The 24376-nt window shown below is 37.3% G+C and overlaps 1 protein-coding gene across 1 annotated transcript in view; it reads left to right on the top strand.

Moving 5' to 3' along the window:
• Positions 1–4016: 4016 nt before the first annotated feature.
• Positions 4017–24376, top strand: part of fbn2b (fibrillin 2b) — a 74967-nt gene continuing 54607 nt past the window's right edge. The window contains exons 1-4 of the mRNA XM_032572004.1: positions 4017–4146; positions 12644–12949; positions 18834–18916; positions 19031–19129. Coding sequence (XP_032427895.1) covers positions 12771–12949; positions 18834–18916; positions 19031–19129 — 361 coding nt within the window. The 5' untranslated portion in view covers positions 4017–4146; positions 12644–12770. The remainder of the gene's footprint in view (positions 4147–12643; positions 12950–18833; positions 18917–19030; positions 19130–24376) is intronic.

Here is a 24376-nt window from a genome sequence, read left to right as displayed (position 1 = left end):
AAGATTAAAAACAAAAGCATCACACATATGGTTGCAATTTCCATCATTTAATGAAAACAAAGTGCAGATTTAACAACAGAACTTCTCATTCTCTTAAAAGCTTATGAGTGCACGTCATGGGAAATAAAATAAGAGATATCCATGCAGCTTCCTTCTGATCTACCTAATGCCTGATGGTGTAAAAAAAGTATTTATTACCCTGTCTGTCAGTCCCCGTGTGAAAAGGCAGGAGACGTACCCTTGTATAATGACTCAGATCATCCTCCTCCAAAGAGATTGTGGTGACAAACATGGCCTCCTTGTCCTGAACACCGGTGTTTGTTTACAGGTTCCTTTAGGACTCAGTGAAGCTTGTCACGCATGGCAGAAAAAAAAGGGAAAACAAACTCAGTGAAAAGTTCTGCATCAGAGCACAGTTTGCTTTTTACACAGTAAAAATAATTTTATTTTTTACTTATATTCCTTTCTGTAAAGAGAGAGTCATATTTCATAGTTTTTTTCCGTGAAGTGCTATCTAACCATAAAATACACAAAAATTGAAACCAAACATCATGGAAAAAATACAACAAACCTTAAAGCAAAAGTAAACTGAGACTAATCTCTAGTGAAGATTTGCAGAAGGACTGCTCAGAGACATAACAATGAAATGGTGTAAGTGAACAAAAGGCATAGAGAAAACAACCACCCATGAAAACACAAAGAAATACAGCCAGCAAAAAAATCACAAACACACCCACGCAGACAAACAGTAAGTACAAACACAGAAAAGGAAGACATACAGACTCAACAAAGACAAGAGCATTCTTCAAGCAAATGCAAGATATCAAAAGAGACTAGAAGGATAGCAAAAGAAAGCAACACAGCCTCAAGCAATGACCATGTTGTTGGCGAAAGAGACGCCAAGCTTTCCAAAAGACCACACTCAAAGTGATTTATGTTGTAGCTTTAAGAGAACAGAAAACAAACTAACAGAAAACACTCACACCAACTTTTTTCTACCCTGTCAACTCTGTTTAGGTGGCAAATTGCTGCAGGGACTTGGAACAGATGGTAGATTAATAATCCAGGAAAAAACTACATCTTAATGCTCGCCCTAAGACTGAATCAGTCATTTTATTATCTCCTAGGACTTTCCCAAATGGGTTGTTGTTTCCAGAAACACCAGGGACATTTTCTGAAAGGAATCAGAACTGACCAAAAATGTTATTTTCACACCCCCAGATTTCTAAGTGGCACGAATCATGGAGTATGGGGCAAATAAAGCCTCAACACTGGGTTACAAGTAAAGATGGCAAAAAAAAAACAAGAATGGCAAATAGCAAAGAGCAAGTGGAGTGTTATATGCGTATTGACAATTAAGTTGAGCTTCTTCTGTATTTCAGGTATAAACAAGAAGACAAACATGTAATCCACTTCTGTTGCTGTTGTGTTTGATGGGTTTATATTTTTAGGTCAGGTTAGAGGTTGGGATAAAAATGTAGTTGTTTTTACAAAACAGTCTCTTTTTTTGTCTATTTGAATAAATAAGGTTGAAATTTTCACTCTAGAACCAGTTTATTTAAAATAATAATAAAAAAAAGAAAAGAAATTGGGTCCTGAAAAATATTTTTCCTGTGTGGACATGAGGCAAAAATGCCTAAAAGGGGGAAATAAACTTTCTCACGAGCCTTAATGGGACTTTTAGGTATACCAGTATTGGCAGCTAAACTGAGAAAAAAAAACATTACCTTCAGTCTAAACCATTTTTTCACACATTCTATATCTCACTGTGACATTAAATCAGACCAACATGACAAAATAAAGGCGCCACATTCATCTCTTCCAATACTTATGCAAAAGTATAAGCAGCATGGAAATGTCCATTCATCTTACAGTTCAAGAAAGAAATGACAAATAATGAAAAACATGTTTTGAAATGCTTGTATCAACTACAAAACAAAAGCAGAAGATACTGGCTGAAGCTGGCAAGGGAGTGAAATTAAAAAGACTTAATTTTTGTAGACTCAGGTTAAATTGTTTGGATATAATTACTGTGATTTGGAGGAAAAGGATGAACATTGTAAGCCTGAGAACACCATCCAAACTGAAGCACGGCAATGAAAGCATCATGTTTTGGACTGACACATTTTCCAAAATAGATAAAAATATGAGGAAAGAGCATGAAGTGAACATACTGAAGCAGCATCTCATGACATGCCAGAAAGTTAAAGTTTAGACAAATTAGGACATTACCTTAAAGTTTACCATTAGTTACAAAGTGGCTTCAGGACAACCAAATTAATGTCTTGGATTACATAACAAAGACCTGATCTCTGGAGAATTTGTAGATAGAGCAGGACAGGTGTGTGAGAGTAAAACTGCCCACAAACATGCCAAAGTTACACCAGTTATGGAGTTATGGAATGGGCCATAACTCCAGCAAACTATTGTAAGAAGATTGTGGAAGGAAACTGAAAATGGCTGATCCAGGTCAAAGAGTTCAAAAGGAAATTCTGTCACTGAGGAAATCCAATTTCTGATCCTGAAGAAACTAACACAAAGTAAAAACAAGACAAATCCTCTCATTTTTGTAACATTTAGAAAATATTTATATAATTTTGGTAATCCTTATGGATCTTAAACAAGCAAAGTTTATTCTGATTTAATGTAAAAAAAAAAAAAACATATGCTAAATCATATTTTTTTGCTTTAAAATCAGCATAATAATCCAAGTAATTAGTGTTCACAATTTGGGTCAATGAGATGGTAAAAGCCTACTAAGATGTGTGATTACGTGTCATCCACCCACAAGAAGTTTCATAGTTATTTTAATTTAATTACAGGTCATAATCTGTTACATTATTTCATTCTGGCCCAATATGGGATCAGAACCATTGCCTACATATGACAAAGTTTAAACATGCATTAAACCTGCACATTTTTATGATTATTTCAATCATAAAAATGATTGAAATAATGAAAATACCCAAAGCAAAGATTAGTAAACTGAGTCATTTAAAAACATGGATACTTAAATTGTTGTACAAAAGAGTGCACTCAGACTGGATGGAGAGTGTTTGTAAGCAACAAATATCTCCAAAGGTTCTCAATTGGATTCGTGTGAAAGCCGTTCACACACGCAACTATGCAGAACTATTATACATGATCCAAACCAATCTAACGGAGCTCTGGTTGTATGTTTGGAACAATGGTTCTGCTGGAAAGCAAGTCTCTTCTCCTATTTCAACAGTTTTGCACTTTTTTAACATTTTACCTTTCTTCAGACCATCTCCATAATGCTGCTCACGTTGTGATGCTGCTACTGCCATGTTTCACTATCATGATAGTGTGTTCAACATTAGTTTTCTGACACCTAGCATATTGCAAAGTTTCAGCTTGTTCTAGCTATTTCACATTATTCAGCCCCTGTTCTGGAAGGGAGGACAGCCAGCAATGAGAGGCGAGATAATTTTTAATCTGGAACTTTCCACTCTTCTAGACTTGCAGCAGGATCTGAGATGTGCCCAGCTGTCTTCTCTCATATACCATCCAGATGGCCACTTTCTCAATGTTAGCTTCCAATCAGCTGTAGAGGTAACAAAGCACAAGGATGTGTCAGTCGCACCAATCACTGCAGGGTCCAGGCAGTAAACAGGAGGAATGTTTGAACAAGAGAAAGCACATTTAACTGTGAAATTAGGATTTGCACTCCTACCAACTGAACAAAATCAACCATGCTTTAAAAATGAGTCTTAATTTCCATGCTTTAGTGGTAATTGATATGACCTGAAGGTTATTTACATTACCACACTGTTATCTCATCACTCATTTCGCCTGAAGGTGAGTTTTTTTCCCCCTTACTTCCGGCTTGATGATAGTGAAGCCATGTGAGCCACAGTGGGTTTCGCTGCTTGGCCCCTTGTTATAACAACTCCAGGAGTCTTGAGGAATGTGGGTTTGTCCTGCAGTCCTTTACTACCCCCCTCCTCTGCCTCTGTCTCGCTCTGTGTCCCCTCCCCTCGCAGAAACCGGGCAATTCCTTCACTTTTTTTTTTTTTTTGCCTTTTCCCCTCACAAGCCCCACAGTTCAATATTCCACTCTGGGGCTCATATCCCGTTTCAAATTGCCGGGCTCCTCGACGCTGAGGCACTTCGAACTGTTGCAAGGTATTTGTTTCTTTATTAATCTTACCATTTGGATGTGAAAGTGCTTTGATTGAGACCTTTGTTTCAGGAACCCCGTTGTTTTGTGGCGATTATCCGCTCACGCACGACTGCTTTCAAGATTAGGACCAAAGCCCCAGATTAGGATGCGCAGAAGCTGCGGAAAGTTTAATGTTTGACGCCTGCGAGTTATACTTTTTATTGCTTGCTACGGAAAGACGTAGAAAACGCGTTCACATTTCAGCTGCTTAAATATATATATAATTTTTGTTTTTAGTTTCATGGCTATCTTTCAAGGATTTTTTCAGACATTTTCTTCTGTGTGGGAATATCTTGTGTTTTATTGAGTTGGAGAAGATGTTGCGCTTTTCTCCATTCATGGAGTTCGGCTGGCATTGTCAGATTTTTTTTAAAATAATATTTTGTCAGCTTTCTGCAGCATAAACTTTTTCTGACTCAAATAGTTTTTTTGTGTGTAGCAGATGATTCGCTTATCTCTCCCTGATTTTTTGCTTGAGGTTGTCTGCATCTCATACATCCGAACCACTGATCCAACATTAAATGTTGGGAGATGGACAGAGAAAATAGCTTTGCTGCAACAATGCTCATTAAGGACGGATCCTTTCCCTGCCTTAATTTGACAGTAGTCCTCAGTCGGGTCATTGATCATGCATTTCTTTTGTTCGGCGCTGATCCCGCCTCCATATAACGTCCTGACTGCAAGCTGAAGCATTTGTCTCAGATTTGAGGGGATTTAGAGATAACTTTCACTTGTAGAGGAAGCATTAGGTAGAGGCAGCACAGACCACCTCAAAGTTTTGATTTCGACTTACATTTATTAAGTATTATTAAATTACTGCAGAAATCTGAATTATAATTATGGTCACTTCTAATTTTTTATGCTTTACTACCAGCCACATATGTGGTATAGGCTCCTGATTTGCGGGGCGGGGGGGTTTGGATGTGCTGAGGTTGTATATCATCAGGGGCCCACATTGTGCTGCTAAAACTGCAGTTGAATGTCGATGTAGGGAAGAGGGGAGAAAAAAAAACTTCATGGCTTCCAGTGCAGCTGGACCAATAATGTCTTTCATTTTAATGTAAGATGTTAAAATTTAAGATATAACGCAGTTTAGTTAGGGTTGTAAAACAATACATTTACAGGCTTTAGTGGACAAATAAAAGACTTCTCTGGCTTGTTTGGGTACAGTCCAACAATTTACTTCGCTGATTTCAACTGTTTTCAGTTTGTGAAGGTTTAGATGAAAAATAATGGAACAGACTAAAGATGGCCATAAGGCTTTTATAGTCAATAAAGATCTGAGCCAGATGAGAACAAAGTGACACTTTTTGACACCCGTGAAAATATTGTGTGTGGTAGAAAACTAACAATCTGAACAAACACCACAATGAAACATGGCGGTGGTGGCATCATGATGTGGGGATGCTTTTATTTAGCTGGAAAAGAGAATTTGGGTTTAGTTGATGGGATGATAAACGGAACTAATACTGGAAGAAAATCTGCAAAATCTTTGACTGTGGCAGAGGTTCACTTTCCAACATGACGATGACTCTACCTACATCCAGAGCTTCAGGGAGTGGTTTAGAGTAAAACATCTGAATACATTAGAGAGGCCCAATCAAAGTTTAAACCTAAATCCAAATGAGAATCTGTAGCCAGATTTTGAAGCATTTGATCTCAAGCCATTCTGAATGAACTTGAGGTGATTTGAAAATAATTAGTGTGCAGATTTTCAAAGCTGATGGAAAATGCTCAGATGTTATTATAGCAAAACGTGGTCCTTCAAAGTCTTGACTGAGGGGAACTGAATACAAATGTAAGCAAAAAAGGTTAAATCCCAATCCTGGATTTTCACTCCATGTCACAATTGTTTTCTTCTGTGTGTTGGTTTGTTACATAGACTAGAAATAAATTCAGAAACTGAGGCTTTATGAAGCACATAAACTCTAAATGTAACTCAATAAATTGGTTTCTCAAATATACTTTTCATTGTTGTTGGTTATATATGAATCACCTGGGTAAAATTAATTAAGATAAATGAAGTTGGTTTTATCTATATAGTGCCTGATGACAATTGATATATATTTACCCAACACAGGAGAAGCAGCTCCAGTCCATGTAAAATCCAATATGGTTCATGTTCCATTCAGAGGCATCCAGTTCACTAGATTCCAGTTAGATTTATCCAAATAAAGTCATATTAATCAAATTATAATATTATATAATTGAATCAATTTAGCCATTTAATGGGTCTTGTTAAAAAGTTATCTATAAAAACTCAGGTGGTTACTTTAAAGCAAACCCTCATCCTAAACAAACGTCGGTGGACAGAAAAAATAATCTTAGTTGTTGACTTTACCGTAAATTGCTTGACATCTTTGCCCCAGTTAATCTTTCTGGCTCTGCATTTAGTTCCCTGCTTTCCATCATTTTCAGTTATATAATAATATAGTAATATTTTTTTCTAACCAAATTACTTTTTTGCTTTATGCAGCCTATTTTGCAGTTTATTTAGGTATAAATAACTAAATAGACTGATTATACCAAAGCTTTGAGGAGGTAATGGGAATAGCATGACTTGCATAAATGTTTTATTGTTTCATAGATATTAGGGGCCCAAATTTTTAACCATAAAAAATAAAATTTAAGAGAGAAAAGTCTGTTGGACAGATTTAGCAACTTGGCGAATGTCCTGTAATAGATGGTGCAAACTGAACTGTGCTCAGAATCGACTATTTAGTGAGGACAAATGTTATGGCAGTCCATAAAATGTAAAAATAGAACCAAGCAAATTGCATGTAGTTTAATGGAGGTCGGAATCATGTCTTTGCAGTCCGACGTTTCTTGACAGACTAACGATGTATTATTCCAGATAGAGAGGAGATCCAACACTCTGCGGAGACTTGAGGAGACTCTCCTAAATACAAGTTCTGGACCCGTCGTTGTGCAATTTAAGAATCCTAAGTGAAACTTATGTTGAAGTTTTCCATTTTTAGAAAGCTTTTATGCACCTCTTGAATCGTAATTCTGAGAAAAAAATCATCCATACAGAAGCAATGATGGGATGTAATTTTAAATTAAGGATGATAGCAGCTGGTGAAGAACTAGTGTAGAGAATTATTACCTGGTTTGACTGAAGGAAGTGGCTCCAGTGGTTTACTGCTAGAATGTGATACTTATTAAGACATTCCCCTGCTCCCAATCATTTCTGTCTGACCATAAATGAAGATTTGTTTCGGCCTACATTCTAGTTTAAATTCATTTATACTCTTAATATGGTTAGAATAAGGGACTCTTCATTATCTTCAGACTGTTGCAGATTTTAAAACCTTGATTTAATCAATGATCGGAAAGCAGTAGTAGTGTTTTTTGTCTGAGTTTTACACTGCCTAATATTTTTTTCTAACCAAATGACTTCTTTACTTTTTGCAGCCTAAAGTTGTTTTATTGAAACAGATTAAAACAAATTAAAAAATCTTATTGGTTTCAGGGGAAACGCAAACTGGAACACACCACAAAGTTATTTTACTTTTTTACTGTTGGTTACCGTTCTGCTCTCTTGCGCTGTATATTAAGCTCGGCTATTTGTGTTAACATTTGAAAAACAATAAAAACTGAGGATCAACATGGTGGTGTCATGGTTAGCCCTCTAGTCTCATAGCAAGAATGTGTCGAGCTCAAATATCAGTTCCCCAGGATTTTTATTTATTTTTTATTTTGACAGATTCTTCTGTTACAATTGTGGCTTTTCTTCTGGTTTGCTGGTTTTCCCCCACAGTCCAAAAATATGCTTGTTATTTGGGAGAACACGAATGGCTCTTTCTCAGCAAAACATCCAAGAACATCTGTTTCATGACTACTTGACCTTTGGCCAGTAGTTATTTTTTATTTAATCCTAGAAAACATTACAAGTTGACGTATATAGACTATATATTCTCCCTGAATTCAGCCCAAATCAAAACTTTTGATTGGACTGGTTTTGTTGACCCATCGGAGAAACAATTTCGCAATTTATACCCTATGTTGCCATTTCGCCCCTTTCCTCTTCCAATGTGTTCCCTTAGACAAAACTTGTATAACTTCTATGATTATTTTAATCATTGATGTCTAGTCTGGATGAGACGCCATCCATTCATTTAGGCCACTGGAAATAGACACAGAAACAACAAAAAAAATAATGTAAGCTTATAAAATAACCTGGATTTCAGTAAGCTTTTGACTGGTGTCAGAATAAATAAAACTCTGATTTTTATTAGTCTCTGAAGTGTTGATTAGTGATCAATCAAAATTCAGTAATGTAAAAAAAAAGTGGACATTTATTTATTTATTTATTTATTAAGAAATGTTCATTTATCCAGCTCTTATATTACCTTTTACTTATCTCTGGAAAAGAAAGTGATTTAAAAGTGAACATTGCTTTACTCAGTAACCAAGATATAATAAAACTGATGTCTTCTAGCTGGTGCTGATCACTTTGGCTGATATAAGATCAGTGAGATGCTTCTTCAGCTACAGCTACCACTCCCAGGATTAACCTGAGATAGACTTGCCCCACTCCTCACTTTTAGCTGTGAGATATTTGAGGGGTTTCTGTCATGGTCAGCTCAGTTCAAGTCAGTCCACAACAGGAAGGAACACGTATTCAGGAATTACCCAGGTTTTCTGGCCTAAGATGAGGATTTGGACTCTCTAGGACATCGCTCTTAGATCTAGTTTTTCCTGGTTGATACATTAAGCAAAAAAAAGTCACATGCACACGCACACGCCAACAAATACACCCCAGTAATCAGTTGATAGAAAATAACTGATAGAAAGTAACTGTTCATTCACTCCATTAAGAAAAATGTGTCTTGATGATGGAACTATGCAAAATTTAATTAAATCCCACACAGCATCAACATACAGTGCCTGCAGTCGGCACAGCTACCACATTTTATGGAGAGCATCTCTTTTCTGTCGGTCTTTCTGCCATCTTCTCTGCTTAAGACATTATTAGACTCAGGAAAAAGTCCTCACTACTAACATTTTCTTATCATAGGAGGTCACGTCAGGCCTAAATTGCTTTGTGAATAGTTGATCTAACTCAGGTAAAAATTGTAGAATTTCCTTGAAATTAGGCCTGTCGCGATAAACGGTAATAAATTAAAACTATCGACGTCATTTTAATTATCGGCATTATCGTCTCTTCCGGCCTTTTTCTCTTTCTGTTGATGACACCGAATGAAACAAGGCTCAACTCCAGTGCTCTCCACTGACTCCTCTCTTCCTCATTTTACTTCGTGTAAAGCCCAGCGCACACCAGTTGTCAGCCGATTGTCGGCCCATTTTCAAAACCTGACAGACCACACATTAGCCGACAGAAATCCTAGGTATAACGGTTCGATCGGGTTCGTTCCTGCCGTGTGGTGTCCAACAATGGGCACAAAATAATGGCTACAAGTCCAGTGAACTAATTTTAAAATCAGGCATTAATCAATGCTTTACTACAATCTACCTGCAATGCATGTGGCTAGTGTCAGCGTAAAGTCCTGCCTGAATGAAAATCATTATAACATATTTACGTCACGTTAACGAAGAACAGCTGAAAAGTTACCGGGTTTATCAACTGCGGTAGCAATTTCGCTCCAACTCCTCCCCTTGTCATTTCTATATTCTTTGCATGTTGAATAAACATTAATGTTGTTTCCACATATCATCTCCAATGTCCGCTGGACTTCGGGTTGCGCCGCGTCAGCTGTTTGGGATTCCCCGACGTCATTTCCCCTCAGAAAGCAGGGAGGAGAATCCGGGCTTTCTGATTGGCTGCCTGTCACATTCAACAGGCTGCGTTAAACTCCCAGTCGGGGAAAATCCCTGATTTAGATCGGAGCGGCAACGACGATCTACCGTAACACACCACACAATCTTAGAAAGACCAAAGGTCTAAGATTGTTGTAAGGGGAAAAATAGGAGCAAAAAATCGTGTAGTGTGAACTATTGCATCAGGTAGTGCCCATCTTCTCTATTTAAATCTAATTATTACTGAAGGGCAACATAATATACAGACTTCATAATCTGCACTCTTTTGGTTGAATGAAGTATTTATTTCCACTTTGGCTTTATGTTGTTTAGTTTTTTTTTTTCCAAGTGAGTTTTTTGTTAATGGAGACTGAGAATCCATTTTAATTTTGTTTTTGGTTGTTTTGTTTATCAGTTCCAGTGTTTAGTGTTCTTTTGAAAATAAAGAGTATCTATCTTTGGCAGGAAATCGCATGCATTATTACGTCATTTCCATTAAATCAGTGTAAAAAGGTCTTCAAACAATATTATCGTTTATCGCAATAATTTTTGAGACAATTAATCGTTGAGCAAAATTTGCTATCGTGACAGGCCTACTTGAAATCTAAGAATTTTCCGAAAATGACTTCATAGAATCTTATGATTCTATGAGAATACGGGTCCAGCTTTTATTCATCATGTTGGCAGCCTTTCTTCTGCTTCTTTACTAGCATATTGTTTAGATAAAGGCCAGTGTTGTCTGCTTTTCCTCTTGTAAACAAGACATATGTTTTGAATGGATGTCTCCTGCTTTGATTTTTTAATGGACAATAAAAGAAAAATCAAAAAACTAATTTAATGACTGAATAAATTGCACTTCTGCTCACACTTCTGCTTGAGGTAATTTCATTCTGATAAAAGCATGTAGCTAACAATATTTTAGTCTGTGATGTTTCAAATTCCTGCTTTCATACTTTTCACCTCAGTAAAACAAACTTTATAAGCAACTTCTTAAAAAACTATCAGCTAGACTAATTCTGATAACACGCAACAATAACATTTAAATGTAAGCGCTAAAGTAAAATTAACAAATGTTTTATCAGTCAGAAGAAACAGAATTGGTTGGTAAGTCTCCTGTCAGCTTCATCTGAGAAATGAGAATAAGACTTTAAATCTTTGGTGCAATGTTTGGGCAGATAAAAGTGTTTATTGCTTTGTGTTTTTCTCTTGTTGTGTGGTTTGGCTGACTCTCATATTACTTTTTTATGTCCCATCAACTTGGGACTACAGATGGAAACCAGCTAAATCTGACACGCATGCTTGTTTTAGGTGTGGGTGAGCTGATCTGCACTTTCCCATTTCAAATAAATAACTCAAACCAGTCACATAAAAAAAAAAAAAACATAAACTCAAGTTATTAAAACTCTTGGAAACTGCAGTTTCATTGATAAAAAGAATGGATAAATTATAGGTTAAATAGCTCCACTTCATGATCTAAAAAAAATCAGAAACAGAGAGGCTTAAATACTGAGGAGTTGATTGTTGACGAGATGCAGGTGGTGGATCACTTTTAGGGTGTAGCTGGGAGAAAAGACAAACAATTAAAGGCAAGATGGAAAATGATCACAGAAGTGGATTGTTCTTATTGTGGAGGAGTAGAACATGTGTTGATTTATTGTAGAAAATATATAAGAGAGAGGAAAGAAATGGAAAGGGTAAGGGGGGTTTCAGTAACTTTGGATAATTTATTAGGGAAGCAGCAATCAAATGATGTAATTCAAGCACTTATTAAATATTTAAAAGATACAAAGTCAGTTGAGAGGATTTAGTATGCAAGTATGTATATTATGTAGTTATTTTTAAGGTTAGAAGATATATAGAATAAAATGACTTTCTGAATTACCTCTCTGTCCAGTTGATGGCGGTAATACATTAAGTATGTAAACTGCCACACTAAAGAAGAAGAAGAAAAAGAAGACAAAGATCAAAGAAGTGGCTGAGCGGGGACTTAAATGATCGCAAACCAAAGGGACAAGCTTGATAAATAATCTAAGAGAGATAAAAATACAAATAAAATACAATAAACAGAACCCAAGCATAAACTAAAAGCAAAGGAATTATTCGATAAGGCAAGACCATTTGAACAATAATGAGTACATGAAACTCATCATAATTTGGCAAGATCTAAATAACTTTTAGTGAAAACTTCCAATCCAAACAAACCAAAACCCAAACACTCCTGGATCATGACGGTGAAAACAAAAAGGAACAAAAAGCAATGTGTGTTTGCTTTAGGTAGGAGGATTATGTTTAAGCTACTTGTCATTTAGGTATTTGTTAGCTTGGCAATTGAAAAAAGATTAAATAATTAGGTTTTCAGAAAGCAGGAATTTTACCTTTCACATAGTTAACTTTAGCCTAAGTTTTTACCAACTGAGACACTTGTACACTTGATGTATCATCACTCTTTACTACCCAAATTATTCCTCAAAGCCTCATTTTACAGATAATTTGCCACCAGAGATAGGTAAGGTTATATCTTATCACTTATTTACTGCTATAAACCTGTCTTCAAAAAGCTGGTAGGAGAGTTTATGTGACAGTGGGGATAAATCTGATCGCTTCAAAAGTTTTTTCTTTAACAAGAGTTGAACTCCTGGACCACAAAGTGTAAGTTTAACACTTCTGACATGTTTCATAATTTTTCCTCTTTCTTTCCAGCCCCTGCCCAGGAGTCAACGCCAGACCCGTTCTGGATGTAGATTTGGTTCCTGGAGCTACATCATACAGAGAGAGAGCCTTAGCAAAGCAGGGGGAGCTCCAGCAGGGGGGATAGCCAGACCGACCAATGGGATCAGGGAAGCTGGCTCAGATGCTGCTGGGATGGGCGGCAGTGTGTCTCAGCGCCATGCAGGTGACCTGTGCTCAAACTGGAAGTGGACCTTATCAAGCTAACCGCTTCACCGGGAGCGTGGACCAGAGGGAAGCACAGCGAGTCCGGCGCCGTGGGCAGGACACCTTGAAAGGGTAAAAATTGTTGTCTTTTTCAAATCTCACATTTCCAATAGTGCATTAAACTAGCAGGAGAGATTTATTTCCTCTTGACTGTTTGACCTTTTTATGGCTGTTTTTCTTCTTGGACTCAAACCGACCTCATCTTACACTCATATTCTGCTCTTGTATGCTGCCGATTACTTCTGGACTATTTTCTCATAAACAATACAACCTTAACAGGCTGCTTTACACACTGAAACCTCCACATATATTCACTGTAAATTAACATTTTCCTGGGAAAAAGAGAGAAAAGAAGAGATTCATATAGGCAGCACACCCTGATGAGTAAAACGTATTCCCCACATTCTTGTGAGTGTATGAAAAGTATTGGGTTGTTTTGGACTGCTGTTTGGAAATATTACAGGATCAGTTGTTTCACATTGATTTGAAAGGCAGACTTGGGGATACATATGAATACATATTTCAAATATTTATTATTTTATGTGTGGAAAATACTTGCTTGAAACAGGGATCACCTCTCACCACATGTGTTCTCCTCCAACCTCTCTGTTTCTTTTCACGTCCAACTCTGTCACTTTGCGCACCGGCCTTAATCGGAGTGGTAGCAGAAAACACGTCAAAGTAGCAAAAAGTTCACATTTCCTTGGAAAACAAAGGATGTTTTTTGGAGCCAGTTTTCAGCGTCTCCATCAGTTATTCCAATCAGTATCCCATCTGTACCAGCTCAGGCATCCCCCAGTGCCAAGCCACAGGAAATGAGGTATTTGTATCACCAGTGAGGGATATGAAAAGGGGCATTTGTTTCATGGCTGTAGGTGACAAAGCGCCCTGAAAGTAGAAGAGAGCAGAAACTGTATGAATGAATGCAAGGCAATGGGATCTTAAAACCTAGATGAAAAATTGACACAAGTCTTAAAATGTTATGGTTTTGTTCTGACTTCTTATCCTATAAAGGGACATTATTATGTATATTCCAGACACATAGAGCCATTTTATAACACAATTAAGTAACTATGTAACCTTCAGTTGCTCTAAAAATGGTGTGTATATTAAACATAACTTAAAAGTAATTGAAATCAGTCTCTTTAAGAATCCGCTACTCTTTCCGACACTCTGCTTTCAGCAAGTCATCAGGACAAGATTCCTCTATTAATGGTTTGAAAACAGTTTTACCGGCGTCTCAGTGAGAAGTAGCTTGTTTAATGAGCTCTGCTCAGTTACCCCAAGTGTTTGTCTATTGCTGCTGCCACTAGTCTGAAGGAGCTGAGTGGGGGAGTTGAAGTTGAAGCGGAGTTCTAAAGTGGAAGCTTGGCTGGGGACTTTAGCTGCAAGCAGGAAGTTCTTTGAAAAGGCAGTGCTTGGTTACACTAGGGGAGATTAAATAATTCTTAATTGATTTAATCACATTTGAGAATTAAATCATTCCAGGATTGTTTCCTGGAATGATGCATGAAACAATCAAAGCAACATTCCAGGCACGTTTTCGGTGAGAAAACAATGTTATAACATGATGTAAAGCTCAAAAAAGTAAATTTTATATACTGCCCCTTTAAGGTGAACTAAGTTAAAGGCTTGACTTTTTGTTGACTGTGCAGGTTTTCATGGGGAATTTTCGTATGTTCACTGAAGTTAAGATGTCTCAAACTCATTTTATAAACCAAAAAGACCATCGGTCAGTATTACATGTAAAGTCTTCTTTCTGGACTTAGACATAAATCAAAAGCAAAACTATTTTTGAAGGTTTTAGGAATAAACTTTTCTATTTAGTTCTTTTTCTGTTTATAACCAAATGACAGAAGTATTACCTGCTAAACTATGCAAACCTCTAAAGAGGGACCAATTTGGTCGCAAGTGCAACCTGATTTTGCAATAGCCTAGCCGAAGTCCAGGCCTAAATCTAATCGAGAATCTATAAGGAGGCTTAAAATGGCTGTTTTAGATGCTTTTAATTCAGTCTCCCTGGGCCTGGCTTTCGCTTTTTTTATTGGGAAAAATGGTTAAAAAATGTCAGTTTCTAGATATGAAAAGCTGGTAGAGACAAACCGCAAAATGACTTGCAGCTGCAATTGTCATAACAAATGGTTCTAAAAAGTATAAATTCAGTGAGACTGAATGCAATTGCACACCACAGCAATTTCTATTTGTAAACATCTTTGAAACCCCTGTCTTATTTTCTTCTGCATCACAAATATGCTCTTATTTGTGCCATTGGATCACACAAGATTCCAGCAAAGTACACTGAAACCAGTGTTGCATTACAAAATGTGAAAAAAAAAAAATTGTACCACTAATAAATATTTTCTGAACGGAATTGTTAATGGTTCTATCCATGATGCACACATGTTTTGAAAATGACTTTGAAAATATATTACCAACACTAAAATGTTCTTTTAAAAAAAAGCATTTCTTGTTACTGTGAGTACAATCAATCAGAAATACTTAAAGAGAAGCTCTAAATCTTCTATCATTTTATTATATTTGCTTAATGTTACTCAAATTAACCGGACAGAACCGCCCATGAACTGCTGCTCTGAGCCAAAGCACATAGGACTGAAGTGATAAATTTACTCTCAGTTTCTGTGTGAGTTATTGCCGGAAAATGATCAGCATTTCTTCAGAACTGAGCGAGATTAGTCATCTACACGTGAGCCTGTTTTGTCTGACCAGACGTCCTGAGAGAGTGGGAATCTCATTTGTAATGAATAAGTGTTTTGGCTGTTTGTTCCGCTTTGTTTGATATAAGCCAAGGTTTTCTTTCCCAGGAGTTGTTGAATTTTTATGTGGCTTGTTCTCCCCAGCTAACCATAACCCCTGCAAACCCATGCTTGTACTTTCATCTGAGGATTGCACACACATGGAGGACTATCAGCAGCTCAGTATGGGTTTCTCAGGTTCTGTGTGTGGGATGTGGAGAGAGGTTGGTTTAATGATGGTCATTATTCTGACCTTGAGCTCAGCTGCAGTGTTTATTTGCTGGCTGAAAGAGCGTATTCCCTGGTGTTTCTCTGGAGCTCTGGGTCTGATACTTACTGACTCTGATTTATTGGCTCTCACAGAAGGCTGCAGGCTGGCATAAGTCCACTCTAGGGTGGTATTTGATCAGACCTCAGGCTGGCTTAATGACTTTCTGGGCTGCTTTAATCCACTAGTGATTGACTGTCTGCTTGTTAGAATGAGCGAGGAAAAGTGTGTGGCATAGGAAACTGTTTTTTTTCCCAACTACCTCCTTCTTGTTACTAGTTTCCTGCCAAAACACAGAGAGAAAAAAATCCATTGTTTGATAAGATCACTTGAATATTGAGTTAAATATATGATAAAGTCCTGCTTTTGGTGCAGCTGCCTGTATTTTTTTTACTTTGCCCTTCTTGGCACTAATTTGCAAAGAATTGGCAGACAGTCAGCCCCAAAGCAGAAAATTACATTTAGTCACTGCAATCTCTTCCAGGATAATGCCACTATTCTCCTGAAGATTGGAGGAAAACCTGAGTTTATAGTAGGTCTTGTCAAATGTGATAAAGACAAAAAAAATCCACTTTTCTTTGCTTCCCTTTTTCTGTGTGTGTATGCTTACAGTTAGATTTGGGATGGCTCTGTATGAAAGTCTTATAATCTTGGATGAAAATACTATAATTTCACAAAAATCCATAACTGGTGCAATTTAGTTTACTTAAAACAGCAATGAAAAAGCAAAAGCTTTCTTCTTGATAAGCAAAAAGTGAACTCTTTTCCTCCTGTAGAGAAAATATTCTAACATATGCATTCCTGTTGTTATAATAACTGTATCATATGGGATTTATTTGATTCCTGAAACCCTTAAAAGGAGAAGCAAGTATAGTTAATGAATTAATTTACTGGTTTTAACTTTGACTTTTTTAGATAGATGTAAGAAAAAATAAAGCAGCCACGAAAAATAGTTTCATTCCACAGAAAACCCTTTTTGTTTTTCTTTAGCAAAGTATAACAGGGTCATATTAATTAGTCAGGCTATGTGCTAAGGTAGTCCACCCTCAGTCTGTTTCTTTAGACGTGCTGCTTGTAGCTTTTCAAATGTACTTTTAAACCAACTTTTAACAAGTGAGATGTGAAAGAAAACGTTTTCTAGTATCTCTGTAAAATAATAAACTATTGAAAACTGTAACTAATAAAAACATGAGTGTATCTTGATACCAACCACTTTTCATTAATGCCATAAATTTCAACAAGTGTAGAAATAAAAAAAGAATTTGCAATCGGCTCTGTTTTTAGTCTTTAGTATGAGCAAGTCAGAGATGGATAGAAAAAGTGGAGGAATGAGTGATTTCCACTGGATTTGTCTAACGTATTCATTTAAATGTGTGGTTCAGATTACATCATTGTGTCGTGTTTGTATTTATTTAGATAATTAAGGGTTGTGGAATAATACTGAAGATGTTACACAAAGAAACATAAGGTTCATCCTTAAAATAAAGTTTATTCTGCTAAGAGGATATCAATGATGATATCATTGATTAGCACAATTTCCCCATACAAACAAAAAGGAAATAAACATATAAAAACAAAGATGTGTTGATTAACCATGTGACAATCAATTGTCTGTTAGGAACCTGTGAAAAAGTATACATCTTTCATAGATTGCATCTGGGTTATGAAGTCTAAAAGATGGCACAAATTTCACATTCTTGAACATGTAGTTTAAATATTTAGTGTGACTGAAGAAAAACATCAATGATGACTTAATAATCAATCAGTAAATGTTACTATTTTGTTGAATAAAATGTTCAGCAATGTCACAATTTTCTTCAACTTTTGTACAAAAAATGTTCAAACCTGCCTGTGAAAGACAGTCTGAAAGTCATAGAGGATAAATGGGGATCCTTTTAAAAAAAGTTACACTATATAGTTTTGTTCCACTCTAGATGTGACCAGACATTTATATGCAAAAGCCCAGTGTTAAACTATGTAAAGAAGATACAGATATTATAATATAATTCACTACACATTAATTTACCTTTTTACGTTGCCCGTTTCTTTGCTAATTTAATCTCTGAAAAAGTTAAATGTTAAATATTCACAAATTTTATTCTTCCCTCAGGGACATAATTAATTACAATACTGAGACAGAAACTGTACACACACAATATGTGATCTGACTGGCAAACTACTTTACCATAAGGACCCTAATTTACCATACAGCTGTTCTTCAGTTCTTAGTCAGCAAAGGCAAATGATGAACCACCAAATCAAATGACCACAATTCCCCTTCATTACATGGTTTTAAAGCCACTTAGTGCCACCACATAACTGGACTGCATTCGGTTTGTTAAGCTGCTCTACTAAGCTTGGGTGTTTCGCTCAAGTAACCACAACGTCAAATCCTGCTCATTAAATGTTTGAGAGTAGTACATGATGAGGTTCTTATTCTGCCTCCAAACAAACTGATATATAAATAGTTCTGTGATTATGAATAGATGGCAAAAAAAACAACAACACGATGTTGTAAAACAGCTGCAGAGCTCAAACTGTGTTTGTCAGTGTGTGTGAGCTCAGTCAGTCATCTCTAGATGTGGTTAAGCCATTTCCTCTCAGGGAAACTTTGTGGCTAACCTGCCAGGCCAGTCGAGGGCTCCATATGCTGTGATGACTCCTACATCTGTCGGACTGGTTCAGAGTTAATTACTGTTACTCGACCAGTAACAATCACAACAGTTTTGGATGGATGTGTTGGAATATTTCCAGGAAACAGGGCAGCCAGGCATGGATACTCTTTCCTAGTTTACAAATAAAACAGGCTCATCTCTTTTCCTTCCTCTCACTCATTGTGATTTGGTGCTACAATGGTTTATAATAAACAAATAACTCATACTTATATAAGGATGTTCACAAAATATATCTACTCTCACCTTTTCACTCCCAATAGACCCAATGTGTGTGGCTCTCGCTTCCATTCGTACTGCTGCCCAGGCTGGAAGACGCTCTCGGGAGGCAACCAGTGTATTGTTCGTAAGTTCCCTAGAATCCACATTAAATATAATTACAGCTACATGGAAAGTAAAACAACCAGTTTAATTCACTGTCCTTCATTCTCCCAGTTTTGTTTTGTTCTTTCCTCAAAAGCAATTTGCAGGAACTCATGTGGCGATGGGTTCTGCTCCAGACCCAACATGTGCACCTGTTCCAACGGCCAGCTCTCTCCCAGCTGTGGAGGTGGAGGAGGTGAGTAATATCACAAAAACACACACAGTTACTGGAACTTAAACTTTAAACACTATCATACTAGAAAAAGCTGTTAAACTCAAGTTTCTGGTTATTCAAGCACTGATGAGGGGCACACCAGAAAAAGACTGATTTATAGCAACAACTTATTGATTATCCGAAGCTACTTCCATTTATTGGTGTAACAAGTTACAGTTAGGTTTTTAAAAAGTTGGAGTGTTATATAAATGTTTAAATTTTTTTCATAAAACCATAAAGTAATGGTACTTATCTCCTGTACAACAAGTGTAGAACCTTCTGATTAAACAGACATAACTCAAAGACAAGGGCTCTGTGCCTATAAAGCACAGAGACAGACAATTATTTTGCAGCCAACAACATGTTGCTGTAATGGGGTAATGGTGTAAAGTCAGATCTGCATCACAGCATCGAGGTCAGTGGGTTTGTCAGGACTGAAAACCTGGCTGCTTCAGCTCCGTCTTCTGGGTTTAGTTACAGACCACTAAGGACGTCAGCTTCAAGTGCAGCAAAGTATTTTATTTTTTACAGAGTGTGGGAAATTGGCTTTAGCTTTATAAGATTACTGCAGTGTTTCCGTGTAAACAGTCATGTACTGGACATGGTGAAGACAATTGCTTGGGGAGCACGCAGATAGTGCGACATGAGGTGTGTTTAGTTTCAAAGCTTTATTCGTCCGATGTCAGCTCATCAGTCACGCCTGAGCCCAGCCAGACCTTTTACTCATGCTCACATTCCAGGAAGCCTGCAAACGCACATACTTTCACTTACTGGGATTTGTTCGCACGGATAGACACACACTTATACACCCAAATTCAAACTGACACTCACAGAAAATCTTTTGGCTGTGACCCCGATGTGTAAAAAAGGATTTTTTCTTTTCCAGCTGTATGGAAGGAGAGCTAGCAAGTGAAGAGCGAAGGGGGTGGGGTGGAAAAGAACTGCTGTGATTTGGCTAAAGCCATGACCTTTGGGGGCATGACTGCCTACAGAAAGTGAAGCAATGCGTTAACTATTTGGCTTCCCTCTGCAAGGATTTGTCCATATTTGTTTGCAGATACCAGATAAAGTTTGTTGTTCTGTTATTATAAACTAAGTGAACGCTCATCTGGGTAATAGGTGGATTGCAAAAACCTGAACACCAAATACTAACTGGGCTTGAACCTCCTACATGGGTCGGAAAGCACCATGAAAGGCAAACATTATTGTTGTTTTCAGTTTCTAAGGCGTAGTTGTTCCATTGATAGGGAGATAGTTGTTTATCTTGCTGCAACAGTGTTTGTCTACTCTATCTGGCAAAAGACTGGTTAGCAGCTGCTGTTATGTTGTTGGTCAGAAACACTTTGAGAACTGCCCTCTTAGCACAATATCCATTTATACAGTATGGTTAGCTATCATATCTGTAATCCGATCTGCTGTTTATGCATTTCCTAGTGGTTTTCCACACTACATACCTATTTTGTCCAATAGTTGTGCAGTCTTGCCATAATGTCAGCAAAAGTGATCATGTGTATTGATGCTGATTGACTAGTAGAGATGGGTGGAAGTTTATCATGATATTTTGTGATAGCAAAATAAGTATTTGTAAATATATTGCCATTTTGTTTTTGTTTTGCAATAGGTTGTGTGGCTAGGACTGGATTTTGCTGTTTCTCAGGGGTTTTTTTTGTTTTTATCACCACATTTTACTGTCTGCTCCATGTTCAAGTACCTCATCTGCTTTCCTTTATATACTGTATATACTCCTAAAACGTGGATTTGTGGTTTCTGGTCCTATGTTACCTATTTTGACATTGATATTTGTTATTTTAAGCAAAAAGGTTTGCTTTTTGATTCTTTACAATCAGCTAATCACTTTTATTTTATTTATACTTTTATATTTATATTATTAGGACAAATTTGATAGGGCAACGGTGTTGACTGACTCAGATTTAGTAGAAAATGTTAGGTATAACACCTGCTATCAGAATAAACACCAACATGATAACAGAAATCATCTCATGTTATCAAAGTTCCAGTCTGACATTTTATTAATGTGAAACCACAGTGTGTGTACTTTTTTGTCCTAATTTATACAAATCAAAATCAAAGCAAGCTACTGAGTTTTAAGCATAGCAATCATAACATTTTGATTTGTTCATCATATAATCTTGTCTTGCAAACAAATTCTGCAATATCAGCAGCCTAATTTATTTGTGTTCTTTTCAGTAACAGTCTGATTGTCATTTAATCAAAAAATACACTCAGTGTTTCAAGCAAGTTGTTTATTGAAACAACCTGATGATATTGGGTATCAGGAAAGCAACATACAGTGCTTTGACCTAAACATAAATCCATCATGGTTGATAACCGCAGTGGCCTTAAATTAGACGATCTGGTCCAGCTAAGAGGTGATGGTGCAGTCATATGCTGGTAAAGTTGGTGCAAAGTGAAGCTGCAGTGTTGTACTGCGATTGCTGGTACTTGCAGCAGGAGAAACAGAAAGTAGGGGTGGTAACCAAGTACTCCCAGCAGTTTGGTAGGAAAATCCCAACCTTGTGTGTTCGCACCGAAGCTTCTGATGTAGAGCACATCAGATGCCAGCGAGCTTAACGTCCTGTGATTTTTAAAGCCTGTAATTTCACCTCCACTACTTAAATTAAGCTTTGTCTTCATTCAAGTTGTTAGTCTCACTTATTGCAAAATTGTTCAAGCTATTAGAGTGAGAAAAAAGCTCATCACAGACCTGATCTCAGAGCCCTTCAATCACGACCAAAGTAGACACTTTCATCATAGCTGTTATCCTCTAAAGAAGATGCCAACTCCAATTTGGAGAAAGTCCCCCATTCAACATGATTAAGTGTAGTTGAAACAAATTGCAACTTTAAGTAGATTTATTTTCCAAAGTCAAATTTTTCTGCTTTAATTACACAGTCTAATTCTGGCACCGTGGTAAGCAGGTCATTTTGAGAGCATCTTTATGTCTTGCGTCTTGCCTGTGGAATGTAGAGGTTAAAATAAATCACCAGCACATTTCTTTTTATTTTTTCTTGCTCTTCATGTTGGTGAGTGTTGCTTTGCCCATAAGTCTATGATGTTTTTTTTCTTTGTTCCTGGATTCTGTGCTGCTGCCAATGAACAATGCAAAACCACTTTTCTGTGGGAGACCTGACAGACTTGAAATAGAAAAGTTCAGTCTTTGCCAAGCCAAGACTGCTTTACAAGAACTTGAGTCGCAATTTACGGAAATCTGTGTCACTTCCCAGATGACGAGGGTTCACTAAGCAAGTCCCCCCTCTAATAAACGCTTTCAGGACAAAGCAGCTGTGCTCAGGTTTGTGTTAGGTTGTCTTTGTAGCGTCGTCTTCCTGTAACCATAATTACAAAATCCTGACAAGGAATACTGAATGCTTAAAAACAGATGTCTTAAGAGTGACAGGCTTCCACTGGTGATTGACTGGGAGGAGCAGTGAGTCCTGGGAAAAGTAGAGGCAGAGCTTTTTAATTAGGAACCATCCATCTTTAACATGATCTGTCTTCTTGACCACAAAGTAATGCTCAGTCCTTTAGATATGTGGTCCACAAACAGCTTAAGTGAATACATTACACTCCCATTTACCAGGAAAACTGATGATATCTGTGCAGTTAAGGAATAATACCACAAAAAGGTGGAGTTTTGTTGTTCTTGAATGGAAAAACTTAGCTTTTAAACTTAAGACAGTATCCTATAGTTTGTTCATGTCGAAATTGAGGCAGACTTGTCTCTGTTTCCTGGGATTTATACAAATTCAGGACAAAACACAGGCTGTAAAAAAGCTCCTCGGTTTTCCAGCAGGCGCACATTCTCCCTCACTAGCCGGAGCTTCCTGTGTTTCTCGGCCTGTCGTAAAAAACAGCCAGATGTCATTAGCTCACCAACAACAACACCAGAACACAGAGGTGCATTGTGTCAAGATAGTGATAGCACACTATCACTATCTGGATAGTGATAGTGTATTCACTATCACTATTCACTATTGTATTCAGTGGATATACAAACTCAGCACCTTGCAAGAGTTTGTATATCCACTGAACTTTTACACAGTTTGCCATGTTAAAGACACAAATATGATTGTTTTATCAGGATATTATAAAAGACCAACACAAAGTACTTCATTACGGAGAAGTGGAAGGCAAATTTTCAAGGGTGTTTTCACACCTGATTGTCTGATTTGATTACCAACCAAATTTGCAAGATTTGTTACATTTTGAGTTTGTGTGATTTGCTTTTACACTCCACTGTGTCAGACAAACCACACCCTTTGACACACCTGTTCACCTTCTCCGCTCCACTGCTTTAAGAACTACTGATGGAAACAACACAAAAGCCTCTGAAGAAGACATGAGCACAAATTTCTTCTTCGCAAAATGGAGTGACGTCAGATTTTAGTGGTAGGATAATTTTTTTTTACTTTGGTGAAGGACCCCATTTTTCCCAGTAGTGCTTGACTCACGCGTTTGCTTTAGTTGTTCTTACCCAGAATGCCTTGCACAATAGTCTGCTTCCTGCTTTTGGAGCGGTTTCCTGCTCACTTGACATTCCTACATGAATATGAGCCGCACCAGAGTTCTGAACCAAGAACTAGGTTTTTTCATTTTTTGGAAAAATGAAAAAAGTTTGATTGAGCATTCACAACTCCCCAAACGCACCGGACTTTGTCGGTAAACGTACCATCGTTCAATTAAAGTGAACTGTCTCTTGCCATCAACAGCGTGTAAATGTGCCCTTTGAGATTTCAATTTAATAATAAATAAAACTGATTATTATTAATATTGACTATGCAGGCCTGGTGAATATACCATAAAAGAAGGACAATCTGAAAAGTGTGGTGTGCATTTTTTATTCAACCTCTAGAATTGGTACTTTGTAAAACTTCCTTGCCTTTTGCTACACTTAGTCTGACTGGCTGAATAGTTACTGTGAAAGTCAAAAGCCAGATTTTCAACTGGATAAAGGTCTAGACTTTGACTGAGCCATTCCAACATGGAAATATGACTTGATGCAAAGCATTTCTCTGTAGCCCTGGCTACCTATATTTGTCATGTCGACAGATTCTTCCAACTACACTGTGGATCTCTGCAGCATCTCCAGATCATGGGCCTCTTGGCTGCTTTCTCTCATTAGTGCTCTCATTTTCCCACCTGTCAGGTAATATGGAGGTCCTCGTCTTCATAGGTAACTTCTCTGCTGTGTTTCTTGGTCTTCAGGTT

This window comes from Xiphophorus hellerii, chromosome 9 (assembly GCF_003331165.1).
Source record: "Xiphophorus hellerii strain 12219 chromosome 9, Xiphophorus_hellerii-4.1, whole genome shotgun sequence".
Lineage (NCBI taxonomy): Eukaryota > Metazoa > Chordata > Actinopteri > Cyprinodontiformes > Poeciliidae > Xiphophorus > Xiphophorus hellerii.
This window is presented reverse-complemented; position numbering and strand designations above follow the sequence as displayed.